The 25996-nt window shown below is 37.9% G+C and overlaps 1 protein-coding gene across 5 annotated transcripts in view; it reads right to left on the bottom strand.

Annotated features, from left to right (window-relative positions):
• The window catches only part of LOC148873317 (DNA mismatch repair protein MutS, type 2), a 106941-nt gene extending 81202 nt beyond the window's left edge, over positions 1-25739 (bottom strand). For 2 of the 5 annotated variants that reach the window (XM_088963670.1, XM_088963671.1), the window contains exons 1-9: positions 25351-25733; positions 25124-25252; positions 18675-18842; positions 18498-18581; positions 14572-14622; positions 13554-13610; positions 13394-13476; positions 8298-8421; positions 8153-8212 (exon numbers count right to left, since the gene is read on the bottom strand). In XM_088963670.1, the coding sequence (XP_088819796.1) occupies positions 8153-8212; positions 8298-8421; positions 13394-13476; positions 13554-13610; positions 14572-14622; positions 18498-18581; positions 18675-18842; positions 25124-25252; positions 25351-25581 (987 nt within the window). In that variant the 5' untranslated portion in view covers positions 25582-25733. Of the gene's footprint in view, positions 1-8152; positions 8213-8297; positions 8422-13393; positions 13477-13553; positions 13611-14571; positions 14623-18497; positions 18582-18674; positions 18843-25123; positions 25253-25350 lie in introns of all 5 variants that reach the window. The other 3 variants (XM_088963673.1, XM_088963672.1, XM_088963674.1) reach the window with 2 other exon arrangements.
• Between the last annotated feature and the right edge of the window lie 257 nt (positions 25740-25996).

Genomic DNA, 25996 nt, shown 5'->3' with positions numbered 1-25996 from the left:
GAAATTGTCCATACCTCTCCAATTTGGCCATAACTGTAGTTGCTGCAACAGACTCTAGAGAAGCTGAAATAGGTGATCCTAACACACCAGTCATTGCCATATTAACATTACCCTTCTTATTCTGAATTGGCTTGGTATAAGGTGTGGGTAGAGCTTCTGCAGGTATCTCTAGTATGCTTAGGCTTATTACAGTAGTGACAGATCAAGTCCTTCTTGTTTTCCTTCCTCGGCTCATTGCCACCCTTATCTCCACTCGGATTAGGTTTCGTTGTGCTAACCATAGCTGATTACTCAAGGCTTAGGTTTCTCATCATCACATTCCTCCTATTCTCTCTCTAGACACAAAGGCATATGCCTAAAAAAGAGTTACACTATCCCGGGAAAGAATATGTTGTCGTACAACATCATACTTCTGGTTAAGTCCAAGCTAGAAACTTCTGATAAGTGGTTGCATCTTTGCTACTCTCTCAAATCACAACCTCCAAGTGATCTATCTCCTGCCATAAGGTTTTGTGGGCTGAAAAAATAAACTGCAATAAATCTGTCACCCTTCCTAGTAGCAATCACCCGATTCTTCAACCGGTAAGCCCTAGCAACATTCTCACTATGTAAATAAGTTTCTGCCACTCCATGCCAAATCTCCTTGGTTGTGTTATCCCATAAAAAGTTTTTGCTTATATAAGTAACATAGAATTGCACAGCCAAGTCATCACCATGTAATTCTCCTATACCCACCGAGAGGAATCTATGTTAAGGTTTCTTCTTCTCCTAGTAATGTACCCCATTTCTTTTATATCTTCTTTAGGGATACACAACGGGGGGTAGCCCATCCCCTAACCCATGGCCCCCAACTCAGGTGCAGGCGGGATTCAATCCCAAGTCTCCACTACGACCAACATGAGACCTTACCAACCAGTTGGTTGGCACCTTGCAATGTACCCCAATTTCCCACGAGCTCATAGCCATCTTAGCTGATTGTGCCCATTCAAATGTACCATCCAATTTTACAATCGTAATAATCCCAAACCCAAAAAAGTTACTAATACTTCCTCTACCCAGACCTAGGTCATCGGTAGACTTTTGCTTAGTACTCCAACCTTCCATTTTGACTTCAATCAAGTCAAAAACAAGAAATAATCATGTAGAAAGATTCTAAAATTAGATCGATATCACACACAAGGGTAGGACTTTCCAGAGGAAGAAAACCCTATCTGGAGACATCTCTCTCTTCCTACCTTCTCACACAAGAGAGAAAAGTGAATTGATCTCTCCAGATGGCTCTAAAACTATGAAAAACTGAACCGCCCCCTATAGAAAACCTAGGTAAGTCCAAAAGATTCTGATTGCACAATATCAAGTCAAAATTGAAGAATCCAACTCAACTAAGATTCTTCCCTGCACTTTAGTTCTTCCTGATTTTGATGCAAAAATACAGATCACCCTCTTGATGACTGAAACACACCAAAAAACCAAGAAGTGGTCAGTCTAAAGTAGATCGATCATCCTTTAATCTTCTCATGCAGTTGGCAACCTAGGGCTGCATGGAAGAACTCCAAGAAACCCTAGTCTTGCTTTGATACCAAGTAGAAAGTGCAAAAACAGCAATCTGATTTGAATCTTGTGATAGAAAAGGAGAAAAGAAGATTTTGGAGAGAAGAGAAGAAGAGAAGAATGGGAGAAAGCCAAAATCAGATCTGGCCACCCCTTTCATTATCTTATATACTCATAAAAAAATCTAAATACAATGACAAATATACCCTTAGTAAGTCGGCTACTAATAAAGAACATAAGAAAACACTCTTAACAACACATAAACTAATGGGCATTAGGCCCAATAACTCTAACTGAACTTTAAAAACAAAACAAGTGTAATCAGTCCAATCCTAACAGATACTAACATCGACTCAACAGAACACTAATCTTTTCCCTAAAAGATGTTTTACGTCCATTGAACTGGTGAAGAAATTCTAAGCTGCTAATGTTCTTTCTCTGGTTTGGAATGTTTTGTGTTGGACGGTTGCTTATTTTCCCTATGATTGTAGGTTTTCTGAGACAATTGATGCCAAGATTCTTCTTAGAATTTTATGGTCTTTTACTAAGTTGATTATTCTAAAAAGCTGTCTTCCGTTTTTTAAGTCCACTTTTGTGCTTTGATTGCATTTTACTTGTTTGTTTTATTGTTCCAGTAAATACAAGGGTTAATTTGAATTCAAATTTAGCAAATGTTTTGTTTTTAGGGGTAAAATAGTAAAATCCAACCGTTTTAGATGTTGGAGAATTATTCCAATACAAACAATATTATCTTTTCAGAGCCTCTAAAAAGCAGAAAAGTATACATGCTGATTTTCAGTTCAGACCTAAAGTAATAGCTTTTTCACTTTTCAGATTTCAGATTGCAGAGTTATCAAACACCACCTTAATGTACTAAATAAATAGCATTGTATGACAATTTACAATTTCCACACAACAGGTAGACAAATTGGGAAAAATAGGCAATTGCTAAGATACTTTAGAAGCATAACTGATGAGAGGTGTATTTGATATCCTTATTAATTTCATTTTGTTGATTTTATTACAAAATAGTCCTTCATAAGATGTTATCCATGCCTTGACAAATTTTAGAAGAGGCCTAGCTATTAGTAGAAACTTGTAACTAACAACTTTCTTCAGCAAGAAGCCAGAATGTTCAGACCTTTATGCTGATGAAACAATACCACTGATAGAAAGATAATTAAAAAACATCAGGGAATCAGTGAATCTTGGAAAGCATAGGAATCAAGGGAAAATGTGTTCTACCACCAAAAAGATTAATGATTTTGTAAGACTACTAATAAAAAGAAGATTAATAGGCATCCTAAGGAGATGAAGAACATGAGACATGTAAAGACCAATAGATGGAAAGACAACTCCCTTACTAGAAACACTAGAAGAAGAACATCATCTCTACCAGAACATAAATTATACAAAGAGAAGAGAGGAGACTTACCGGGTGTATCATGTTGATATTTTGAACCTTTGGCACTGGAGACAGATGAATTTACAAGGAATTTTTTCTAGAAATGTTGGGAGGTTATTAAAGAGGATTTAATGAAAGTACCCCAAGAATTTCATGAGAGAAGGACCATTCACAATAAGAGTCAATTCCACCTTTGTGACCCTTATTGCTGAATCCCTAGAAGCATCTTTCCCCAAAGATTTTCAACCAATGAGTCTATTAGGAAGTCTATACAGAATAATAGCAAAGATCTTAATTTTGAGGTTGAAAGGAAGTTTTCCCCTTGATCATTTCACAAAATCAAGGAGAAATTATTAATAAGAGGTAAATTATAGATTAAACCTTGATTGCTAATGGAAGTGTCGAGGAAATAAGAAAACTGGGAAAGAAGAGTTGGGTATGCAAACTTTATTTGGAAAAAAAAGCCTGCAACTAAGTTGATCGTTTTTTTTTTTTTTGGATGAGGTGCTCTCCAAATTGGTTTTGTTGAAAAATAGATGAAATGGATTCAAGGATGCCTACATTCATGTCATTTTTCCATTATGGTGACGTGAAAGCAAAGGATTTTTTCCTAGCTAAGAGAGAGCTTAGGTAGGGGGAGACATTATTTCCTTTCCTTTTCATTATCACAGCTGATGTTCTTAGTAGGTTTAATTTCGAGGGCGGATGGGTTAGGTTTAGTGGAGGATTGGAAGATAGGTAGGGATCAAGTTGTATCTCACCTACTATTTTTTGATGATATGAAAATCTTCTGCATAGATAAGGGGGAAGGTAGTGTGAGAAACCTTCAGCAGTTGGTGAAATGCTTTAAGAAGATTTCAAATTTAAAGGTGAATTTGGAGAAAAGTTGCTTAGTGGGGCAAACATTGAGGAAGTGTAGCAAGGAGAGATGCAGAGATTTTGGGTTGTTCACTAGAGCAGTGGCCAATAAGATATCTAGGATTACCTCTAGAGGGGAACCCAAGGTCCTCCAGTTTTTGGAACCCAGTTTTTAGATTGATTTCCCAAGAAGCTTGCAACTTGAAAAAAGAACTATATCTCACTTGGGGTTTGAATAACTTTAATTAAATCCACATTTAGTAACCTCCCTATCTACTATCTTTTAGTTTTCAAAATCCTTGTGTAAGTGGCTAATAGGAGATTATGCGGGATTTCTAATGGGGGCCAAGGGACTTGAAGAAGGATCACTTAATCAACTAGAGAACAGTTTGTATGGACAAAGAGGCTGGAGATTTGGGGCTATGTAAAGTATCATTAAGAAATACATCCTTCTTAGGAAAATGGTTGTGGCGATTTTGCATTGATTTGGATAAATTGTAGCACGAGGTCATTAAGAGCAATCATGAATAGCCTAATGGATGGGACATAGGTCTTAGCTTAAGAGGTTCTCTCACATCCCCTTGGAAAGCTATTGCTTCTATATATCCATTGTTTTAGCCATATTAGCTACAATGTAGCTTTTGGAACTAAAACAAAATTGTGGAAGGACTAGAATGTTAGCAGGAACTTGACTTGAAGGGCAACCAGTAACGGCAACCCTATCCCCCTGCTTGGTGTATTTTTTTAACTGATCACTTTCCGGTGCAATGGACTAGAATTGACCCAAAGCTGATGCCTTAACCTTCCTTGGAGTAGTGTTCTTCTTCCGTCTAGTTCCTCCATACCCAAACTAACCCCCTGTGTCTGCTCCTGGCTCTAGTTTGGTTCCCCCTTTCTAGAGCACAGTGTGTCACCCTTACTCGTCTAGACATTTTGTTCAACCGACTGACTAATCAGATGGTCTTGAAAATCTAGGTGGATGTTGAAGAGACTTTCTAGATTTTATGTTTCTAACTCCATCAATGTATATTTCTCCTGTTCCTACACACTAGCAATGTTGGAAAGTTCATCCAAACTGGTGTAGTCTTCTTCCTCTTATGAACTGCTCCATTCCGAAGCACTAGCTTCTTTCTCCTCATGGCATTTCCTAGAAAATCACAGATTGGAGTGCTCCGGCCCAAAGTTAATCCTCAACTGCCACTATAACTCATTGCTATTTTGGCATTCGTTCAAGCTAACTAGGGGGATGATGACTGACATTGTCTACTGTCCATCAACATCCCCTGGTTAAGGCTCATGTGATTATTAAAGGAGGCATATGCCCCACAGTTCCCAACCCCTTGAGCCGGTCTTTCTAAACTACACCCAGTTCACCCCATCGACTCACTTAAATTTACAGAACTTTTTTTTTCTTTGTACCCTACGGACCCCACCCTCCATCTGATACAGCTCCCCATTTTACAACTTCCCCATAAGAGAAGGCTCCCGCCTTCTCGACACCACCATTCGAAGTTAATTCCTTCTCTAGAAGTCAAGGCAACCCTTCAAGTATCTTTGACTTTTTCATGTCTTTTACCATTGCTTCCTCCACATGTTGCTGATGTATATGTTCCTCTCTTCTCTTTCTCCTCCAAGTGTCACCCAGCCAGCCACGTCATCATCACTGTCGAGCTTTCATCTCCCACACCAGAGCAATGCTTCCACTTTTAAGGGAACCCAGACCTTGGTCTAGAACCCCTCAGTGAACAAGTTAATCGATCTTGGAGTATCTTCAGGCTTGACACCCATAATCCTCATAGTAACTGTTCTCAGACCTAAGGTCTTGAAGGAGATGAGGACTCCACCCATGGCCACAGCTATCTTCTCAAGGAGAGGCTTCTTATACAAATTAAACAGTAAACCTGGGAGCTTTGGCCAGAAATTTCCATCGCTAGTTGTCACCGAGTTACAAGAGGGGCACCAATTTCCAACCATTATAGTTCCTTCCAATGTCTCTACAGTAATAAAATCAATCACTTCCCTCCCCACATCCAACACTGCCTCCTTCTCATCTAAAGGTATTAACATAGCTGTTTGCTTGCTCCCTAACTTCTTCATCACTTCCTCTAAAATCTCCTTCCAATCCTTCACCACGTTCTTCGCAGACAAGACTAATCTGTGCTCCCAATCTCCTCTATCCCCATTAAGTAAAAGCTTTGGTTCCCATGCAGAAAGAGCCACGCCACCGATTCTTGGATTTCATTTACTTCTTCGGTGCCCAGTTCTTCCAATCTCTTCCTTCATTCCTTCATTTCCTCTTTCTTTCCCAACCCTCCAACTTCCACAGGTTCTTTCTCTATTTGCTTCTTCTCAATTCTAGCCCATCTGCTAGCAACTCTTTAATGTATCTCATTTTCTACCTTAATCCATCCTTCCAGCTTTCTCCCTTCTGGTATGACAATCAATTGCTTCTTCTCGCTTTCATGCTTTTTCTCCAGTGTCAAAAACTAGCCTTTAGAATTTCTTTTCTTTTCTGCTACATATTCCTTCCTCAAGTAGCTAAAAGTGCCTTTCCATACACCGTGCCAGCTTACATACACCGCTCCATCAAGGAAACTTTGAAACCAGAAAGCTGCATTGCCCACTAGTAAGACTGTACCCTTCCTTCCTTATCGAATCTTTATTGTGAACTCCTGGTGAACCATCTCTTCCATTCTCTTTCCTTTTCCTCTTCTATTCTAGAACTGTTTCTTCTGTTTTTTTTTTTTTTTTGATCAAAAACACACTTCATTAATTTCATTAAAACTTTCAATGATAATTACAAAGAGGAAGACAAACTTTCTTATCTTCCAGCTATAACTTGAGCCCCAAAAGAAGGAAAAATAAAAAGAGAAAGAGAAGGAGAAATAGAAAAAATAATTACAACTGTGCCCAGAACATTGACTCCCTCTCCACCCCTTGTTTAGATAACCCATCAGCAAAAGAATTAGCTGATCTTTTTACCCAACTGATTTTAACCTCCACTTCTTGAGCCATCCATCTAAATTTCCTCCTCATATTGCTGTAATTCCATAAGCCACTGTAGTCTTTATTTAGCCATCCAACCACCACCTCTGAATCCCCTTCAATTACAAGTTTTCTGATATTCATCTCCCTAGCTTTCTGGATTCCTTCCATAACCGCATGGATCTCGGCTCGGAGAGAGTCACCCACTCCAATTGGGCCTGAGAACATGGCAGAAGCAACCCCATTCTCATCCTTGAAAACACCCCCAACCCCTGATTATCTAGGATTCCCTCTGCAGCTCCCATCAAAGTTTAATTTTATGAAACCCGCAGGGGGGAGTCCAAGACACATTCATCACTGTTTTGGTCCGGGTACTGCTAGCAATCACACCCCAATTCCTCAACATGTCATCCACTGTATAATCTGTGAATAGCTCTAGTGATTTCATCCACTGTATCACCCTTATAAGGATCAAAGCCCTCAATTCATCAGTACTTTCTCTACTTCCGAGAAAATCCTAGCTTTTCTTTCTTCCCATAAAGACCAGCAAACCGCAGCCCTCAGTCCTCTCCACATAATCCTGCCCCTTTTCATGTGCCACCTGAAAAAAAGGAGAAAACAGATCTTGCAAGTTTGATGGAGGGTTTCAACTACACCCAAATAGGGAAAGAGCCCACTCCCAAATAGACTTTGCATATTGGCAAGACACCAGTAGGTGAAAACCCGTCTCCCCATCAGCTTTACAAAGAACACACCAGTGAGGGGACAAACAAGTATTGGGTCTCTTCTTGGAGCAGATCACTAGTGTTGAATCTTTCCAGAAAGGCTTCCCAGCAAAAACCATGAACAGGAAAAAGGAAGGCTACAGGAATGGAGGACTAGCTTAAAACTTTGAAGAAAGAGGCACAGGAGAAAGAACCAGTGGGGGTAGGAGTCCAAATTCTAGAGTCCACCTTAGCAGGGTCTAAGAAAATAATGTCAAGAAGTTGAAGAAGACTCGAGATGCTGTCAAGGTTTGAGTCTCTCACAGCCCTTCTCAAGCACAAATTCCACCCAAACCCAGAAGTGGAAGAGGAGGGGGATAACTGTTTCTTCTTATTTTTCACATTAATTAAGAACTGATTAGGTCTGGTCACAAATGGAATTGCAATTGTAATGCTCTTGGTGATTAGACGAGGTTAACCACTTTTGTTTCTATCTATAATAGCATTATTCGTTTAATAAAAAGCTGCTTTCTGTTATCTATCAGAAAACTTATCTACAAGCATTATAAAAGATCAAATGCAAATTATTTGAAAAAACACAAAATCCATGAAACCACCTACAATGACAAGTTTACTATAAGATACTTACCACATCCAATTTAACTATACCATTCAATGTATTATGAATGTCATCAAGGTCTGCTCTGATCTGTGAAAAAAAAAACAAATTAAATGACCAAACAAATGAGAGACTAGAACAAAGAAAACTTTAAACTGAATAGAGCCCACAAAACCTTCTCTGTTAACGCAGAAAGCACATCCTCTTCAGCTTTCATTACCAATGCCCTTGCTTCTTGCAACTCATCATTTAAAGGAACTGCAGCAAGTGGCTCTATTAAATTTCCCACACCTGAACCACTAGATAGAAATACTATGTATCAGTAATACAATGATCAATAGTTGAATGATTGCCATATGAAGAAATTCTAATCAAATAAATTGAGAAAGGACCGAATCCTTCCACCATTATTGAGTTGCATTCACATGCATAAAACAGGTCTGAAATTTTCCTTATCTTGAAGTTATCAATTCTGGAATCTGGATTCAATTTAGATAATCAAAGACTTTGATCTGATGGAAATAAACAGTAAAGGGAGTCCATCTTGCATATCAGATGTCAACTAATAGATGCAGGATGCAAAGGAAGACTTAAAGGTAGTAGAGGCAGTAGAGATTTTTAGTCAGCTTTTTGTATAATGGCTGTTGTATGGTGAGCTTCCATAATGGATTTGTTTTCACCCGCACAAGTATGAGTTCAGTTGGTAAACTGCTCGAAAGATTTGAGGTTATTGAAAGCTTGTGTAGTTGGATTACTAAAAGCTTGCATGGTTGGAAGAGTTGTAAAGGCCAACTGAGAGACAGAGATGCTAGAGAACAGGGAATAGAAGAAAGCGGGAGAGGGTGTTGGGAGTTCAGAAGTTGAACAGGGTGGTGTTCTTATTCATGATTTATAATATAGAATACGTGGACTAGGTCTTAAGACCATGAGAATGAACAAAAAATGAATTATGGAGGTTAGACTAAGTAGATGGTTTGAGGATGGGCCTTGGCGCAATGGTTGGGTTGCTCCATTGGGACCTGGATGACCAGAGATCAAATCTCGGAAGCAACCTCTCTATATGCAAGGGGTAAGGATGTGTACATATGTCACTCCCCAGACCCCGCATTGGCAAGAGCCTCATGCACTGGGTTGCCCTTGCTTTTTAGACTAGGTAGATGGTTCTACAGCAGGGAGCTGTTAATTAATTTCAGGGAAAAAAGCTGTTTGGATTTGTGTTGCAAGGATCCCCTTTTATGCATGGTGTTGACAAACCTTTAGAGCAGCCAGAAACATGTGGACAATATTCCTGAAATATTTTGATAAGAATAGAAAATGGGATATGATAGACATGGTGCAGATCCTGGTGAAGGTGAATGATACGAATAGCATCCCAACAAAAATTGAGTTGCATCATCTGAGGGCTCTAATACAAAGGGAAGAATGGACCTTCTGTACAGTGTTGGTGAAAATGGACTGGAGATATGGTTGAAACAGCTGGAAGAAGAGGAGAGAGAGAACATGCAAAGGAGGTTGCAAACAGAAAGGAAAAACTAAAGATTAGGAAGAAGTTGATGAACAAGCTTCACTGAATGGTAAAAGAGTAAAATTAAAACAAGTGGGCAAGGGGATTGACAAAAAAAAATTGAGGCATGTAGAATATTCTAGATGCTTAAAACAAAATTTTTAAACATGTAGGCATGACACAAGGCATTCAACCACCAAGAGGCATGAGGCATGCTTCAGATGCAAGAGACATAAGCCTCCTAAGTACAAGGTGTAAGCCTCCTCAAGAGAAGAAAGGAAAAGGAGGAGGGAGAGGAAGAAGAGTTCTCTTCTTTTCTTTTCTTTTTCTTTATTTCTTTCTTTCAACATGTATGAGGCATACCAGAGGTGCATGCCTTGGGGTGTTTAAGTGCACCTCCAGGTGTATGCCTCAAACACCTATAAAGACATTGAGACTGACTACAAACTCAAAATAGAAGCACTGCAAAACAAGAGTTGGCATAAACTAAAAGTTTCTCAAATAAAATAGTAAACTACTAATTGAAGATCTTCTCAAAAAAAGACACCCCTTAGAAGAAAAAAAAAAAACTGTCAACAGCAGCTTTGGAAACACAAAAATTAGAAACTATAAATTTAGAATCTGCTGTTAGCTTCTAAATCTAGGTAAAACCATTGGTTTCTTCCTTCTCTAAAATGTTTTAGTAACATTGGGAATGTGAAAATCTCTCCAAAGATTAATTTTCGGATTCCTCCCTTTCTGAGGGCTGAACTCAAGGAGGAATTAGAGTGTCAAAGATAGTATTGGGAAGAAAAGAAAAATTCGATGTGTAGCCAATTCTAATAGGTTAATAACCAACTATATGGGGTCGGCTAATAACCCCCATTATATGAGCATGGAAAAAACAAATATAACCAACTATTCTCTACAACATGGATCAAATGAATGATCTAAGAACTAACATTTTGACAGAAAAACATGGCTCTTCATAGAGTATAATGGCAGGATAGGATTTGTGTAGCCAAACCCAAATAGTTGGGTTCAAGGCAGAGTTCAATAGAGTTTCAAGTGTCTCCCAAATTCATCTACTAAAGTTGATTTGGCGAAACTCTTGGGGATGCCAGCATTTTAAACCATGGCACTTAATAGAGTTTCATAATACATCCTGACAGTCATATTGTTCAAAATCAAAGATAATGACATAAAAGAAATAAAAGAAGAAAATCCTAATTAAATGACTGCTCTGAGAGTGGTTGGGATGCTTGGGTGTCTCGATGGGCTTTGCTCACAACACCTTGGAAGGCAATTGTTGGCACCCTCCCTAAATTCCTCATGTTTGTATTGTATGATATCTTCTCTGGTAATTCTGTTCTTTTTTTGGGAAGATGTTTGTGTGAGTACTCAACCTCTAAAAGACTGTTTCCCCTCTCTCTATTCTATCTCCCATTCTAACAAGAAGCTTGATTTTAAGGTCCCTTTCCCCTGGGTTCCCCCATTGACTTTAAATTGGAACTTTGGGTTTCACAGAGGTTTAGAGGATGATGCATTTCTTTGTGCTTCTTCTTCTGGACTCTGTTTAGACCCCCCTAAACCTGATAGAAGAATTTGGACTTTGACTTTAAGCAGCTCCTTCACTTGTGTCTCTTTCTTCAAAGTCACTCTATTATACTCCTTCCTCTTGGGTGTTCCCTGTAAAGAAATCTGGTCAAGGGCCATCCCCACTAAAATAGTTGTTTTCTACTGGGAAGCCTATTATGGTAAGATCAATACTATGGATAACCTGTAAAAGAAGAAACCTTATTTTCGTTTGCCCCCAAACTAGTGTATTTTGTAAAGTGCAAATTGAGGGCTATCACCACTTGTTGTTACTTGTTCCTTTGTTGCGAATATTTGGAATTGGGCTTTTATGTTGTTTGGTGCGGATGGAACTTGCCCTTTGAAGTAAATCTGTTTTTTGATCCATCCACTTTTGAGTGGCTAACAAAGATGGGGAAACTAATGTGGAAGTTTATCAAAGCAGCTATGTTGTGGACTATTTGGGAGGAGAGGAATGCCAAAATAATCCAAGAAAAGGAAAGAAGCCTCGCCAAAGTAAAGGTGTGCATACCAACAAGGACAACTCTTTGGCTGAAAATTTCCAACATTTTTATGAATTATTCCTTTGATGATTTTCGGAAGAGTTGGGCAGAGGTGGCCTCCACAGCCTCCAAAAAGAATAGACTACAAGTAGAATGGATACCCCCTTCGAAGGGTGTGGTAAAGCTGAACTTTGATGGGGGCAGTCAAGATAACCCAGGACCTTCGGGTATAGGAGGGATTTTGAAAGATAAGGAAAGCAACATTCTACCCTTATTTTCAGTACCAATGGGCGTGGTGATTCTACAAGGGTTGAGATACTAGTTACGGTACAGGGAATACAGGTTGAAAACCAACATGGAGTGAAATTTTGATATTTGAGGAAGATTCTAAGGTGCTAGTGTGTGTTGGTTGTCAGATCCATAAACAGTTTTTTGGGACTGCAGGGATCTTCTCAAGAAAGTTAATTGGCTTACAAGGAATATGTCAGTCAGATTTTAATGGGTTAGCAAATTGGAAAATCCTATATGGCTGATTCAGTGGCTAAATAAGAGGTTTCAAGGGTTGAATTGTTTTGGGCAACCTTATAACTGTATTCTATTAAAACAGTGGTTATGTTCTCATCTCTACGGGTAGGTAACATCTCGTGCCCCCTTTTAGGGTGAATGTACATTTTATTCTCTCATTAATAAAATTACCATTCATTTATCAAAAAAAAAAGAAGAAAATCCAAATTATTTGGAAAAAGCTACTGTTAGAGTCAACAGTCCAGGGGTATTTGAGTCATCTCAGAGTATTTTATTCTAGGTTGTTTGTTTATTATGTTTGAGATTGAATAGAGTGTCCCATACTTAAAGAGGGGCACAAAGGTCATTGTACTTTAATTAGAAATCTATATATACTGTTCTGGTTGGCTGGGGAGACTGATTTTCTCTCTTTGGAGACCAGCCAAACCATCTCTTCATCTTCTCCTCTCTTTCTCTTCTCTTCTTCTCCTTCTTCTTTCTCTTATTTTCCCTTTATTTTAGGAAGGAAATCAGGTCTGATCAAATATCTAACAGTTATCTAACAAGATTTCTGTGCGGAAAAAATAAGGTAAATTACTTCTACTGCCCCTCAGGTTTCAATCAAATACTAAGACCTGCCCTCAGGTTTACCTATTAACTTACTCATCCCCTGTAGTTTGGGTTGGGTTTCTTATTCCACCCCTACACTAAGCTATCAGTTTTAGTGACTGGAAGTTCTCATGTGACATCAAAAATTAACCTTGTTTAATTTCTTAAAGGGATAACTTTTTTCCATAATGTTAAGGTGGGAATGAAAAGTTGAAAACAGGTTTAGGGAAAATTAAACTAAAAATTCAAGATAGTAAAATTGTATATAAAATAAACAAAAGTACTTATATCAATCTCAAAATATGTATCTTGGAGGAAAAACTAAAATTATATCTATTCCCATATTGATTCTGTCTCTTCTGTTAACAAAACCCCCTGTAGCTTTGTGGTCAAAGAGAGTATAAACTATTAGTAAACTCGAGGAATAATACAAGTATTTGACCAAAACCAAAGGGAGGTATAAGTAATTTATCCAAAAAACAGTAGAAAATACACCAAAAAAGCAGCATTCTAGCTAATTCATTGAAGACTTTCATGTGGAAAATTATCAGTTAATTGAGTTAGAAGTTCATTATTGATGAAACATAATCAAGACACCTGGAGAGTAATAGCCCCTTAATGGCTGTAAGCTGATCAGTCCCAGATTTCAGACACAATCTTCCATTAATATTACTTATTTCCTGAAAAAAAGAAAGGATTAACAAAGGACAACAACCCATGGAGCAGTAGAAGTACATTTCTGATTGATGATACTTACCAGAGAATATGTATCATTCATTGCATTCCTAATTAAGCTGTCCATCAACTGATGCAACTGAATGGAAAAGGATTTCAAATCAAGTCTTCAGTAATGTAAGAATTTTTAAATATGGGGGTAATATAAGCAATAATATCTTGAAGACTAAAAGCAGCCATCATGATGGATGGTTGTACCAAATATCTTTGCTAGCAAAAAGACCAATAACTGATGCTACACTATAATGCAGAATATATTATAAATATGTCAAATGAAGGCTCATTGAACTCATGCATGTTTTGTATTAACCTGTGGAAATTCAAATACTAGCTTGCCAGAGTTTACCAAAATCTCAAAGATGATATTCATCACTCTCCTCAGTTCTCAATTTCACATAAAATGAGTCTTTACATACTATGATTAATAAATCTCCCAATCTATACTATATAAAGAGGAGTTCAAATCAGCCCCCCACAACATCCCACAGCACATCCCCGCCCGTGTATTGGGAACATCTCCCGAGGATAGTATCAAAAATGATGAGGCATCATCGAGAGATGTTCCCAATACACGGTGGGTATGTGCTGTGGGACGTTGTGGGAAATTATCTTGTGGGGGGCTGATTTCAACTCTATAAAGAGGGAGACCAAGAGTCCTCTAACCTCAGTGCTCATATGGATCTCCTTCTCTCATTTATCACACGTGGTTATTTATTTTTAAATTAGATTATTAAAATTAAGAAGTAACAATAAAACCCATCATTACTCAATCCATTCATTTTCTCCAAAAAAAAAAATCATCATTAGTTCATTACTCGCTCTAGTCAATTCATTCTTGAAACTCTAGAACCCGTTTTCACTCTACCTAATAAAGCAGGGGTGTAAATTAGATAGGTTGGGATGGACTAAGATACCTATTAGTTTTTATTGGAGAGAAAATGATTATTCAAAATTCTTACACTGAAACAAACAAGTAGATCTAAGACCAACTTCATTTATTTGGTAAAATCAATTTCATGAAAAAAAAAACTGTTAATTACCTTCCTCTCAAGCATCCGCAGTTGATCACGGGAACGTTTTAGGTTTGAACTCTGAAATAACAGTCAAAATTCTTATCAATAAAGTAAGACATACAATGCAGAGAAGAATCTTTCAAAATATTATTTACCATGTTTATCTAAGATTAATAAAAACTAATCACCAAATACCAATAAGCAGTGGTATTCCAATGCAAAGGAAAAGTTCCATAAATAAAAAGAACAGTTGATTTTATGTTTTGTGAAATATGTAGAGAATAATTAGTATAGATTGATTTGGATTTTTTTTTGAGTGTCAGGGTTAGTCTTTTTTGTTTATTTTTACTTATAGTGGGTATAGTGGTTCAGCTACATACTTTTATCATAAATGTTGTTCGTATGTGTTTTGTGCAAATTGAACTTGAAAGCTGAGGTAAATAATAGAGAACAGAAAAGAGAGGAGAAAGAGCAGCATAGACTAGGAGAAGAAAAATCTAGCTGCCAAATAGAGAGAAAAGTTAGTCTCCCAAACGGCCAGAAGAGATTTATATTAATCTCAAGTGGGGTAAATTACAACAATTTAAGAGAGAAGGGCAAACAAGTAAAGACATAAAAAACTAATAGAATAAAAGAAGATTAGCTGCAATCAACTACACCATTAACATTCCCCCTCAGACTGGAGACCATATTTAATATAGTCCCAGCTTGCTAGATATGAACTCAAGCCTAGGTCTACTAAGAGATTTAGTTTTACAAATCAGCCAACTGGTCTTTTTTTGGTAAGTAGTAGAAATAAATTTTATCAATAATTCATCAGAAATAATTTATACAATGAGCTTCCCATAAGGCACCAAATTACAAATGAGCCCAGAAAAGATGATCCTATGCACCCCTTGCTTAGCTAAACAGTCATCTATCCCATTAGCCAATCTCCTTTCCTACAGAATTCATATTTTCATGTTGGAAGTCAACCATTTGAATCTTTTCATAGGTTATAGCCCAAACAACAGTATCCAGATTCCTTAGCTACCCAATTATCAGCTTCGAGCCCCGTTCAATTAGCAGTCTATCAATGTTCAACTCTCTAGCAAGTTGCGCCCCCTGCAGAACAGCTTGAAACTCAGCTTTAATAGAGTCCCCAGCACCAATAGGACCTGAAAATAAAGTAACTATACTGCCATCTGCATTTCTTAAAACACCCCCAATTCCTGAGGGCCCTGGATTCCCCAAGCTGCTTCCATCAAAGTTAAGCTTAATGAAACCTTCTAAAAGAGGTACCCAAGCTATAGCCAGATTTACCTTTATTTTTGAGCTTCTTGCTACAGCTCCCTAATTCCTCCAAGCTATAGCCCAATGGATAGCCCTACTTAAAATGCAGTCCCAAATAGAGTCCTCGTTCCTCTCCTTATCATTGAAAATTCTAGCATTTCTCTCCTCCCACGCTGTCCACACCAAAGCAGCTCTAGCACATCTCCACAGGATCTTGCCCCTTCTCTTAGGCCATCTAAAGGTTGTAGAATCTACAAAGGCGAAGACCACTTGCAACCAAAAAGTGCAAATAACCCTTTCTGAAGTTTTCACTTTTTCTCTCCCTCGTGTTTTTGGATATATTTGTTGTGTCCATCAACTTGGACCCATCCATGAAAAACTTGATTCTCAGGTCATCCACCATCTAGTGTGTTTTTCTTAGTTACTCTCACATTCAAAAAGGGTACAAGTGTTATGATCCTATCCTCCCTAAGGTTTTTGTTATTCCCAATGTCACCTTCTTTGAGAGACTGAAAAACTTGATTCTCGGGTCATCCACCATCTAGTGCGTTTTTCTTGGTTACTCTCACACTCAAAAAGGGTACTAGTGCTATGATTTCTATCCTCCCTAAGGTTTTTTGTTGTTCCAATGTCACCTTCTTTGAGAGACTCCCCTTCTTCTCTAGACAGGAGCCTTCCCCCTCAGTTCCCCTCCCATCTGATACCAATGGCATCTTCATTCCCCTTCTTACCCTTTAGGAGCTTATGGAGTGTTTTCCAAATGAGACTGGAAGCCACACCAGCACCACACTAGTATCAGCTCCATCTCCAACATCCAACCTACCACCTTCGTTTTCATCATCGACAAATCCTCTTAGTCAAAACTTGATCTTCCTATAGTGCTTAGCAAAGGTAAACGTGCTTGTACAAACCATTTCATTTCTTGTTATGTTTCCTTTGCTCACTTGTCTCCCACCCACCAAAAGTTCGTCTCTTCTTTCTTCTATTTCTATTCCTCATTCTGTCCAACAAGCCCTTGTGTCCCCTCACTGAAAACAAGCAATGGATGAAAAGTTTCATGCTCTCCAATCTAACTACACTTGAGATCTTACTTCCTTACTTCCTAGAAAAAAGTCGTTTGTTATAGTTGGGTGTATACAGTTAAACACCGTCAAGATGGTAGTATTGAAAGGTACAAAGTGAGACTAGTGGCAAAGGTGTACACAAACTTATGGTGTTGACTACTCTAAGACTTTCTCTTTAGCTGCTAATATGGGTTCTGTGAGGGTAATTATTTCTTTGGATGCTCACTTTGATTGGCCTCTTTTTCAATTGGATATCAAGAATGCCTTCCTCCATGGTGATCTTCAGGAGGAGGTATACATGGAGCAACCTCCTGGGTATATTGCTCAAGAAGAGATGCGAAAAGTGTGTAAATTGAGGAAGCCTATCTATGGCTTGAAACAATCACTGTGAGCTTGGTTTGGCCAGTTTAGTAGTGCAGTGCAAAGGTTTGGTCTAAAGCAGGTGACTTGTGTTGATTCTTTCTAAGAAAATTTCCTAGCAAAACCTACCAACCCGAGAAGGAATGGGCTTACACCCAAGAGGAGCAGGAGGATGAGTTAAGGTTTCAAAAAAAGAGGCACAAAAGAAGGCACCCAAGGAGAAGGGGTTCCAAATTCTGATATCTTCCTTAGTGGGATCCAGGAAAGAAAGAATGGAATTATAAAGAGGTTCTTTTTTTATTATCTCTCTCTAATTAAATAAAACGGAAACTATATCCTTGTTTTTCTACTTTACTTTCCATCTTGAATATTTATCATATAAAGTTAATAACCTTCTTTAGCTACTGATTGATATGAAGTTACTCTATTAAATATCTTTTATAGTAGTAGTATTTTTGAAAATAATGAAATTAATATATGTAAAAGATTTTTATCTTTTAGATGTGATGATTTGCCACATTTTTAGAGGAAATTTAATGTTCTTAATAAAGAGAGTTTCTATTTTTTTCATTTAATATACATGCTGAATGGCATATGAAACTAGGGAACTAACCAAAAGTTAGTTTTTTATATTATAAAACTTTTATCGCCTAGGCAACTAGGCACCCCTATGTTGCCCAGAATCGCCTAGACGCCTTGAAAACTATGACTAAGAGGCTAAGTCGCACTAGAATAGACTACATCTGTAACAAGCTGAAGCTCTATGACATATATGCTCCAGCTTGAGAGGGAGTGTTAATCTAGCCAATAGGGGTATTTGGGTAATCTTGTTAGACCTTTTTAGTAATTGTCTTATTTCTATTTTAGTGTCTCCTAAATAAGAGCATATTTGTAATTTGACATTCATTATTATGAAGTAATAAAACAGGGCCAACAGTAATGACGATACACAGTTCATGTTCTCCTAACCTAAGACCCATTCTTTCTTCTCTTCTTCCTCTCGTCTCTCTGCTGAATCTACCAGAACTTGTCATGATTAATTTTTAGATAGTGTACTAGGGTGTCAGCTCATCACCCTTTCTCTAATGTTCTATTTATTTTCTTTTAAAAAATTTCTTCTGTTTAATATCAAAAAAATCAGTTCTACAATTTTTTTATTACAACTAAATAGCTGCACTAGCATTGGTTATAGGAAAAAATTTGTTTCCAAATCTCTAAGGTGCTCTGAAGACAAATTCAGCATTAGTAAGAACAAACCGCAGAATCCTTTATAGAACCATCTTCATCTATGACTTGATGTATTGACTTAATCAGTTGGCGGTTTATGACCAATTCCAGTATCTGAGAGTTATGAAAAAGAAAGACATTAAATTATATAGATGGGAGGCGATAACATATTGTAAGTGCTTGGATGAAAACTTATAAAACAATTACCACTTCCGTAAGAGGCATAAAGCGATTATACCAGTCCACGTCTTCCTTGAGTGCAGATTTCAAATTAAACTGTAAAGTCTCAACAAACTGTAGAAGACCAGCAACAGCAATTGCTTCATTTCCACTGACTGGCAAACCCCTTGATGCATGTTGTATGGCTGATTTCACCTTAACAAAAATGTACAGTTATTCGGTCATACACATAAGCATATTGGAACTTGTGAATCATAAGAAGGGAAAGCAGGTAACTTTGTCATCAGCGGAAAAGCATGTGATATACAGATAGTCTATGCGAACATCCTGACCTAGATGAGGGGAGGGAGAGGGGACTCAGGAACATATGTACACCTTGTACTCCAATGATTAGCATCTTATTTTCTTATAGATGGAGATGCAATAGTGATACTAGATATTTTTCTTCAATAACTCAGAAGATAAGCTTGAAAAATGAGATTATTAATTACTTATTTGCATACATTTGTCACAACAAACAAGAAAGGATATTTAACTCCTTCTAAGAACAAAAAATAGGTATACATTACTATACTCTTTAATCTTGTAAAACAAACCATAAGTGTTTAGATTTTGACTGATCGTTGTGAATTATTTTCAGTACTGAAGCTTTGAACAATGAAAGTTGAGGATCAGTGAATCACTTACTAGGAGTTGGGAGTGACAGTTTTTTTTTTTTTTTGAAAAATAAAAAATTATATTAAAACAAAAAAACAACAAGATACAAGGAAACGAATGCAAAAGAAAAACACCCAAAGGACACCCAACTCAAGCTAAAAATACCCAGATATGCCAATCATCCCAACAAAGCCAACCCTCAAATTCCAAACCCCATAGAAAGCATGAAGAACCACCACAAAAACAATAACTAAGCAAAAACCAAGACCCATACAATACCCACAGCAACCCCCCCCCCCACCACCACCACCACACACACCCTAGACCCAAAGTGAAAACCACACCCCCCACGGACTCCAAATCAACAATCTATTTATTCATTTTGATTGCCATCTTCCTATTGTCTTCTGACTGCATTTGTGTGTTTCCTTACCTTCTTGTTAGGTCCAAGGTCAAACGTACTTCCTTTTATCCTTGCAAAAACCTTTGAAACTGGTATGTATTGATAAAATTTTGCTTCCAAAAGAAAATATGTATTGCCCTCACATGAGATTTGGTTGGAACAATGGAAGTTGAATGTGTTTGGGAAAAGCATGTTCCTCTTAACATTAAAGCTTTTATGTGGTTAGTCTTCTTAGATAAGGTGTTGACTTTGGATCACCTGAACCATAGGGGCCTTCACATGGAAGAATCTTTGTATCACTTATTTAATTATCAAAAAAAAATCTTTGTATCACTTATTGGTCAGTTGTCCTGCAGTTTCTCCCCCTTAGAAATTTTTCTGTTGCATTTTTGGTTCTGGTGAGGTGATTCTTCATTCAACCAGGGGCATTACCTCATCATGGCCCTCCTAGTATTTGGGTTCTAGTCTAAAGGTAACCTTTTATAGGCCACTTCTTTTTTATATTTTTTGATCAACACCTTTTATAGGCCACTTAGTTCCTTCGGTCATTTGTTGGTGCATCTGGAAAGAAAGAAATCATAGGATGTTGAATGTAAGAAGAGATTTCCCCAGCATTGTGCTGATGCCAGAAACTTTCTCGCGGATTGGTCCCTCATCTGAGATTTAAACAATTCACAAGGGAGATTTTGTTCTCAAATCTCGACTGGAATGTCCATTTGGTGGAGAATCTCAGAACCCATGAAACCATCTATCCTTGAAACTCTATTGTGTGTCTTTCCTCTGATTCAATTGAGAATCCTAGGTAATGATAAACAATCTATATCAATGACAAAATCATATTTGGATTGAGAGAGGTCAAACAATTGAGAAAAGTTTGAGTTCAGAAGATAAGGAAGAGAGATGGAGGTTGAACAAGGACCTAGAAGAGATTCTAAGAAAAGAGGAGATTACTTGGGGACAAAAATCTAGATGTCAATGGATCAAGGAAGGGGATGGCAATACCAGTTTTTCCATATGTTGGCAAATGGGAGAAAAAAGGAAAAATTCAGTGCTTAAATTGGAATAGAGTGGGCAAGTATTGACAAGAGATGAGGACATAGCTCAAGCCTTTGTGAACCATTTCAAGGCACTCTATGAGTGCCCAAGGAGATCAAGAAAAGATTTAGAGGGCCTGGAATGGAGGTCTGGAAATAGAGATTTGATGAAATCCTTGGAAAAAAAGTTTGAGGTTAAGGAAGTGAAAAATGTAGTGTTGAGACCTAAAGCCCTGGGGCCTAATGGTTTTACGACGGCATTCTGTCAAGATTGTTGGGAGATAAATGGGGGTGATCTGATGGAAGTTTTTGATGAATTCTATGAGAGAGGCAAAGTTAACTCAGGTGCAAATGCAGCTTTCATTGCCTTGATACCATAGAAAGTGGATGTAATCCAGCCAAAGGACGTTAGGTCTATAAGTTTGATAGGAAGCATGTTAAGGGCCCGTGAATAGGATCTCGTCACAGGTCGGTTAACGGGGAAAACTTCTTGTTTTCCCATGTTTATCCCTTTTCTCGAGGAACCTATCTTTAGCGCCTTAATGGTGATTTGTTAAAGAGATCACCAACTCTCCTTTGCTCTTTCTTGACTGAAAATATCGATAATTTTATTGAATATCATCTGCTCCTTTAAATAGGAAATTACAAGATACGAGTCCTTCTTTAAGAACACTTCCTAACAACATTTATCTTTAAATAATAATAATGCTACTGCCTAATTAATAGGAACACTGAATTTAGCTAAGAGATAAGAGAGGAACACTGAATCTAGCTAAGAGATAAGATAGGAACAGAGATAAGATAGGGACACTGAATCTAGCTAACAGATAGGATAGGAACACTGAATTTTACGCCCATTACTGCTGTTGTTTGCGGCTGTATTTCTTCCAAATAAAAGCATCCACAACAAAGAATGTACAAAATCATTCCTAAGATGTTGGCCCTAAGAATAAAAATGTCTTTCCCTCAATGATTTTCCCAAATCAGGGGGCCTTTGTTTATGGAAGACAAATAATGGATCAAATTCTCATTGCCAACAAATATGTAGAGTTTAGAAGAAGGGAGAAGCAAAAGGGGGAAGCAGAAGAACTTATGAACCTGAAAAGGATAGTACATAAATCTGAGAGGCTCTCCAACCTTAAAGTGAATTGGAGCAAGAGCTGCATGGTAGGAGTAAATTTAGGGAGTAAAGAAGTGGATTTGCTAGCTAGACAATTGGGGTGTAAAGTAGGGGATTGATCATTACAATATTTGGGATTACCATTGGGAGGAAATCCAAATATAGATAGCTTCTGGTATCTAGTGACTGAGAGATTTATAAAGCGACTTGCGAATTGGAAGAGAAACTACATTTCCCTAGGAGGTAGGACCGTAGGATAACCCTAATTAAGTCAACACTGGCTAACTTACCCGTGTATTTCCTATCTACCTTTAGGATATCAAACTGAGAAGCAACGCATTGTTAGTAAATGGTTATGGAGATTGCCGTTGGAACAAGATAGACTTTGGCATAAGTTGATTGTTAGCATTCATGGATTGGAAGACAATGGTTGGGATGCAGGAATTGACCCTAGGGCTTCTCGGTGTTCTCCCTGGAAAACTATTCATGGTATATTGCCTTCCATCCTTACTTCAAATTTAATGCCTATGCAGGAAACAAAGTGTTGTTTTGGGAAGATGTTTGGGTTGGAGAGGTTCCCCTTAGTGATATGTTCCCTACTTCTATTCACTAACAAAAAATAAAACAAGTGTGATCTCTTCAGATTTTAATTATAATTTATGGGACTTGGGATTGAGGAGAGATCTAAGAGAGTTGGAAATGGCAGTGGTGGATGAACTAGTTACTCTTTTAGGGTCAACCTATATGGATCAATCTTGTTTGGATAGTAGAATTTGGAAACCTTCCCCACCTAGTTTGTTCACTTGTTCCTCTTTCTTTGGTGTCCTCCTTCAGTCAACTAACCCTGCGAGGAACTTTCCTTCAAAGGAGGTTTGGTGTCGCCCTGTACCTCCAAAACTTCAAGCTTTATGTTGGGAGGTGGTTCTCCAAAATCAATAATCTAGATGTGTTGCAAAGAAAAAGGCCACATTTTTGCCTTTCAGCCCATGTTTGCAGACTCTACTTGAGTTCTAATGAGAGGATCACATACCTATTAATCTCTTGTCCATTCGTGTGCTTTATCTTTGGTTGCAGGTGGGTACCTCCGGCCTCCCTCAGACATGGAAAGCCTACTTGACCCAAGCATTTTCAAGGAACCAAATAGGCGTGGAAGATTAATGTGGAGAGCCACAAGAGCAGCTATCCTCTAGTCAATTTGGGAAAAAACAATAGAACCTTTAAAGGAGTGGAGAAATCCAAGTAGGAAACTATAGAAAGAATAACCATTATGACTATTCAATGGTTAAAAACATTGGATTTGTTTAAAGACTTCTCAGCTGAGGACATATACAGGAATTGGGGAATGGTGACAACTACAACTTCCATAAAACCTATTATCCAGGAATTATGATCTCCACCAACACAACAAAGAATGAAATTGAACTTTGATAGAGATGGAAGAACTGTGTCTATGTTTTTGGGACCAATAGGAGTGGGGGACTCATTGAGAGTGGATGTGATGGATTTATTTCAAGATGTACGATATGCCAAACAATTGGGGTTACACCAAGTGGAGATAGAGGGAAACTCTAAATTGTTAAATGATTGGCTGCAATCAAGCAAGTTGGGAACCTGGATTTCTAGACAGTCCATAAGAGAAATCCTCAATATAACAAGGGAGGTTGGTGCTTGCTTCAAATGGACAAAAAGATCAGCTAATGGTTTAGTTGATATGTTGGCTAAACAAGGGACTGTAAGGGAGAGTATGTTCTGGGAAGTTTTGTAATAAATATTACTTGGGGCAACACCTTTTAGGGGTTGACAGCTGTATTTTAATTTTCTATTAATGAAGTTACCATTTCCAATAAAAGAAAGCAATTGAGAATACCCTGATCTAAAAGTTTTGTCCCATGTTTAGGCTCTGAAACCCATTGTAGACATTATCACATTAATACGGGTGCCAAGTAAATAGGAAAGAACGGAATTAGGTATGGATTTCTACAAACAAGAAAATAGTTATAGCCCTAGAGTCAAAAACATTGTTTTTCTGTTGCCAAAACTGCACATGCCAGCTTCAAGGTGGATTGCCTTATCTAACTAAGCAACTTAGACCTTGTTGACTTAAAGCCACATGGCCCCTGTTTGGGAACACTTAAAATAGGTACTTATTCAAATAAGTACTTAATTTAAGTGGTGGAACCACACAATAAGTGGAAAAATAAGCATTTATTCATGTTTGGCAAAAAAAGCCCACATAAGTGCTTATTTTGAAAATAATCATTTAAAAAATAAGCCAGAATTGAGTGGCTTTTTTTAAGTGCTCATTCAATAAGTACTTATTTCTTTTTTTGGGACAAGACTGGCCCCAATATTTTGTTCATTTTCAAGGGACTGCCCCCATCTTCAAAAGATCATTGTTCACTTCTCCTCTAGCGAAGACCTGAAGCAGCAGCGGTGATCGAGCACCCTTCCACAGAACTACCGCCACCACCTTCTCTCCCTTCTTCTTCTCTCCTATTCCTTCCTCCACCATTAGAACTGAGTCTTTCCCCAACCACCACAGCCTATCTCTCCTTTTATTTATTTTTTTTAATTTCCCTGTCTTCTTCTTCTCCCTCCTCTCTCTCTCTCTTCTTTCTTTCTTTCCTCCTTTCCTCTCCTTCCCCCCTCTCTTCCTCACACTTCTATTGCAGTAAACGTGGACACAGGTTTATTTATGGATTAATTAATTATTTTATTTTTTATTTGCCTTTGTGTTCATCCAATATATGATTATGTTAAGTTAGGGCTACAATTGTCATTTCTACAAATATAAGTAATTATGGGATAAGTGACTGACCAAACACTGTAACAGAAATAAGTCCTTAAAATAAGTATAAAGTGGTTTGAGAAAAAACCTCCCAAACACTAATAAGTACCCATTCAAATAAGTACATAAAAGTAAGTACTTATTTGTCAATCCTTATCTAATAAGCAACTTTCTGTTAGGAGAGTAGGCCTGCAACTTAAAAGCCTAATAGGAGCAAACCCAACGGACAGAACACCAGGCTAAAACTTCTATTAGCCCACAGGAGCAAAATTGTTAAATTATTGTTTGTATTTTTTTGGTTAGGCAAATCGATTAGTGGTTACTTGGTAGATTGTTAGTAAATGTTGAGAGATTTGAACGAAGAATTGATGTAAACACCCAGACAATTATACAACTCTTGATAACCAGAAACCAAAGGCATTAAAAAAGAAAATAAAGAGAATGAAACCATTGACGAATTCACGAAAGTTTTACCCGAATGACATCAATCCCACTGAAGTCCATCCCGCAACCTCCGTGCTTCAGCATTTGCACAGCAGCATTGGTTTCAGATAGAAGAATCCTGCTTTCCTCGTAGCTCTGATCGAATGACCACAACTTTTCCTGTGAAAGTAGAAAAGATTAAAAAATAAGAAAAGAAAAAACTCAGGACATCAGTAACAGAAATACTAATGTAAGATCGTGGAGTAACTCCGGTAAACCTTTGTTGCTTCTCGACCCAAGGATGTGCCGGCGAAGGAAGCTACGGAATCACAGACCTGGTCCCATTCCAGTACCCTGAGACTATCGCGCTGAATGGATACTTTCGGCGTAAGTCCATTTGAGTTTGCGTCCAATGGTCTGACAAAGGCTCGTGTTTTGAATCGAACAGAGCGAATTGACAAGGTATAAATGATGGAAACGGAATTGCCAAATAGTGCTGCAGAAAGCATTCTGAGGCGTGGCAACGAAGTTCTGTTGCGTGAGGTCGAGATTACAAATGAAACGAGCAGAGAAAAGTAGCCTGGAGTCGAGACTCCAGAGACATGGATAAACGTGAAAATGCGTTTGGAAAGGATCGAAATTTCCAGGAAGATTATTCTGTCAAAACGGTAAATTGCATGTTAGTAACTGTATTTTTAATGTAAGTTTAATTAATGTAAGTTTAATGAAACCTTCACTAAAGTTTCTGATAATTATAGAGATGTAAATTGTGCCGTGTACCGGTGGAGGGCCGACACGGCCATGAGAATGTGTTTAGACTTCAGAAACTATCAAAATTTTCTGGAATATTATTCTGTCAAACAAAAGGGTATCTTGCATGTTAGTAACTATACCTTAATAAGATACATTTAGTTTAGTGCATGA

The sequence above is a fragment of the Nelumbo lutea genome, chromosome 1 (genome assembly GCF_056320005.1).
Source record: "Nelumbo lutea isolate HS-2025 chromosome 1, American lotus-T2T, whole genome shotgun sequence".
Lineage (NCBI taxonomy): Eukaryota > Viridiplantae > Streptophyta > Magnoliopsida > Proteales > Nelumbonaceae > Nelumbo > Nelumbo lutea.
This window is presented reverse-complemented; position numbering and strand designations above follow the sequence as displayed.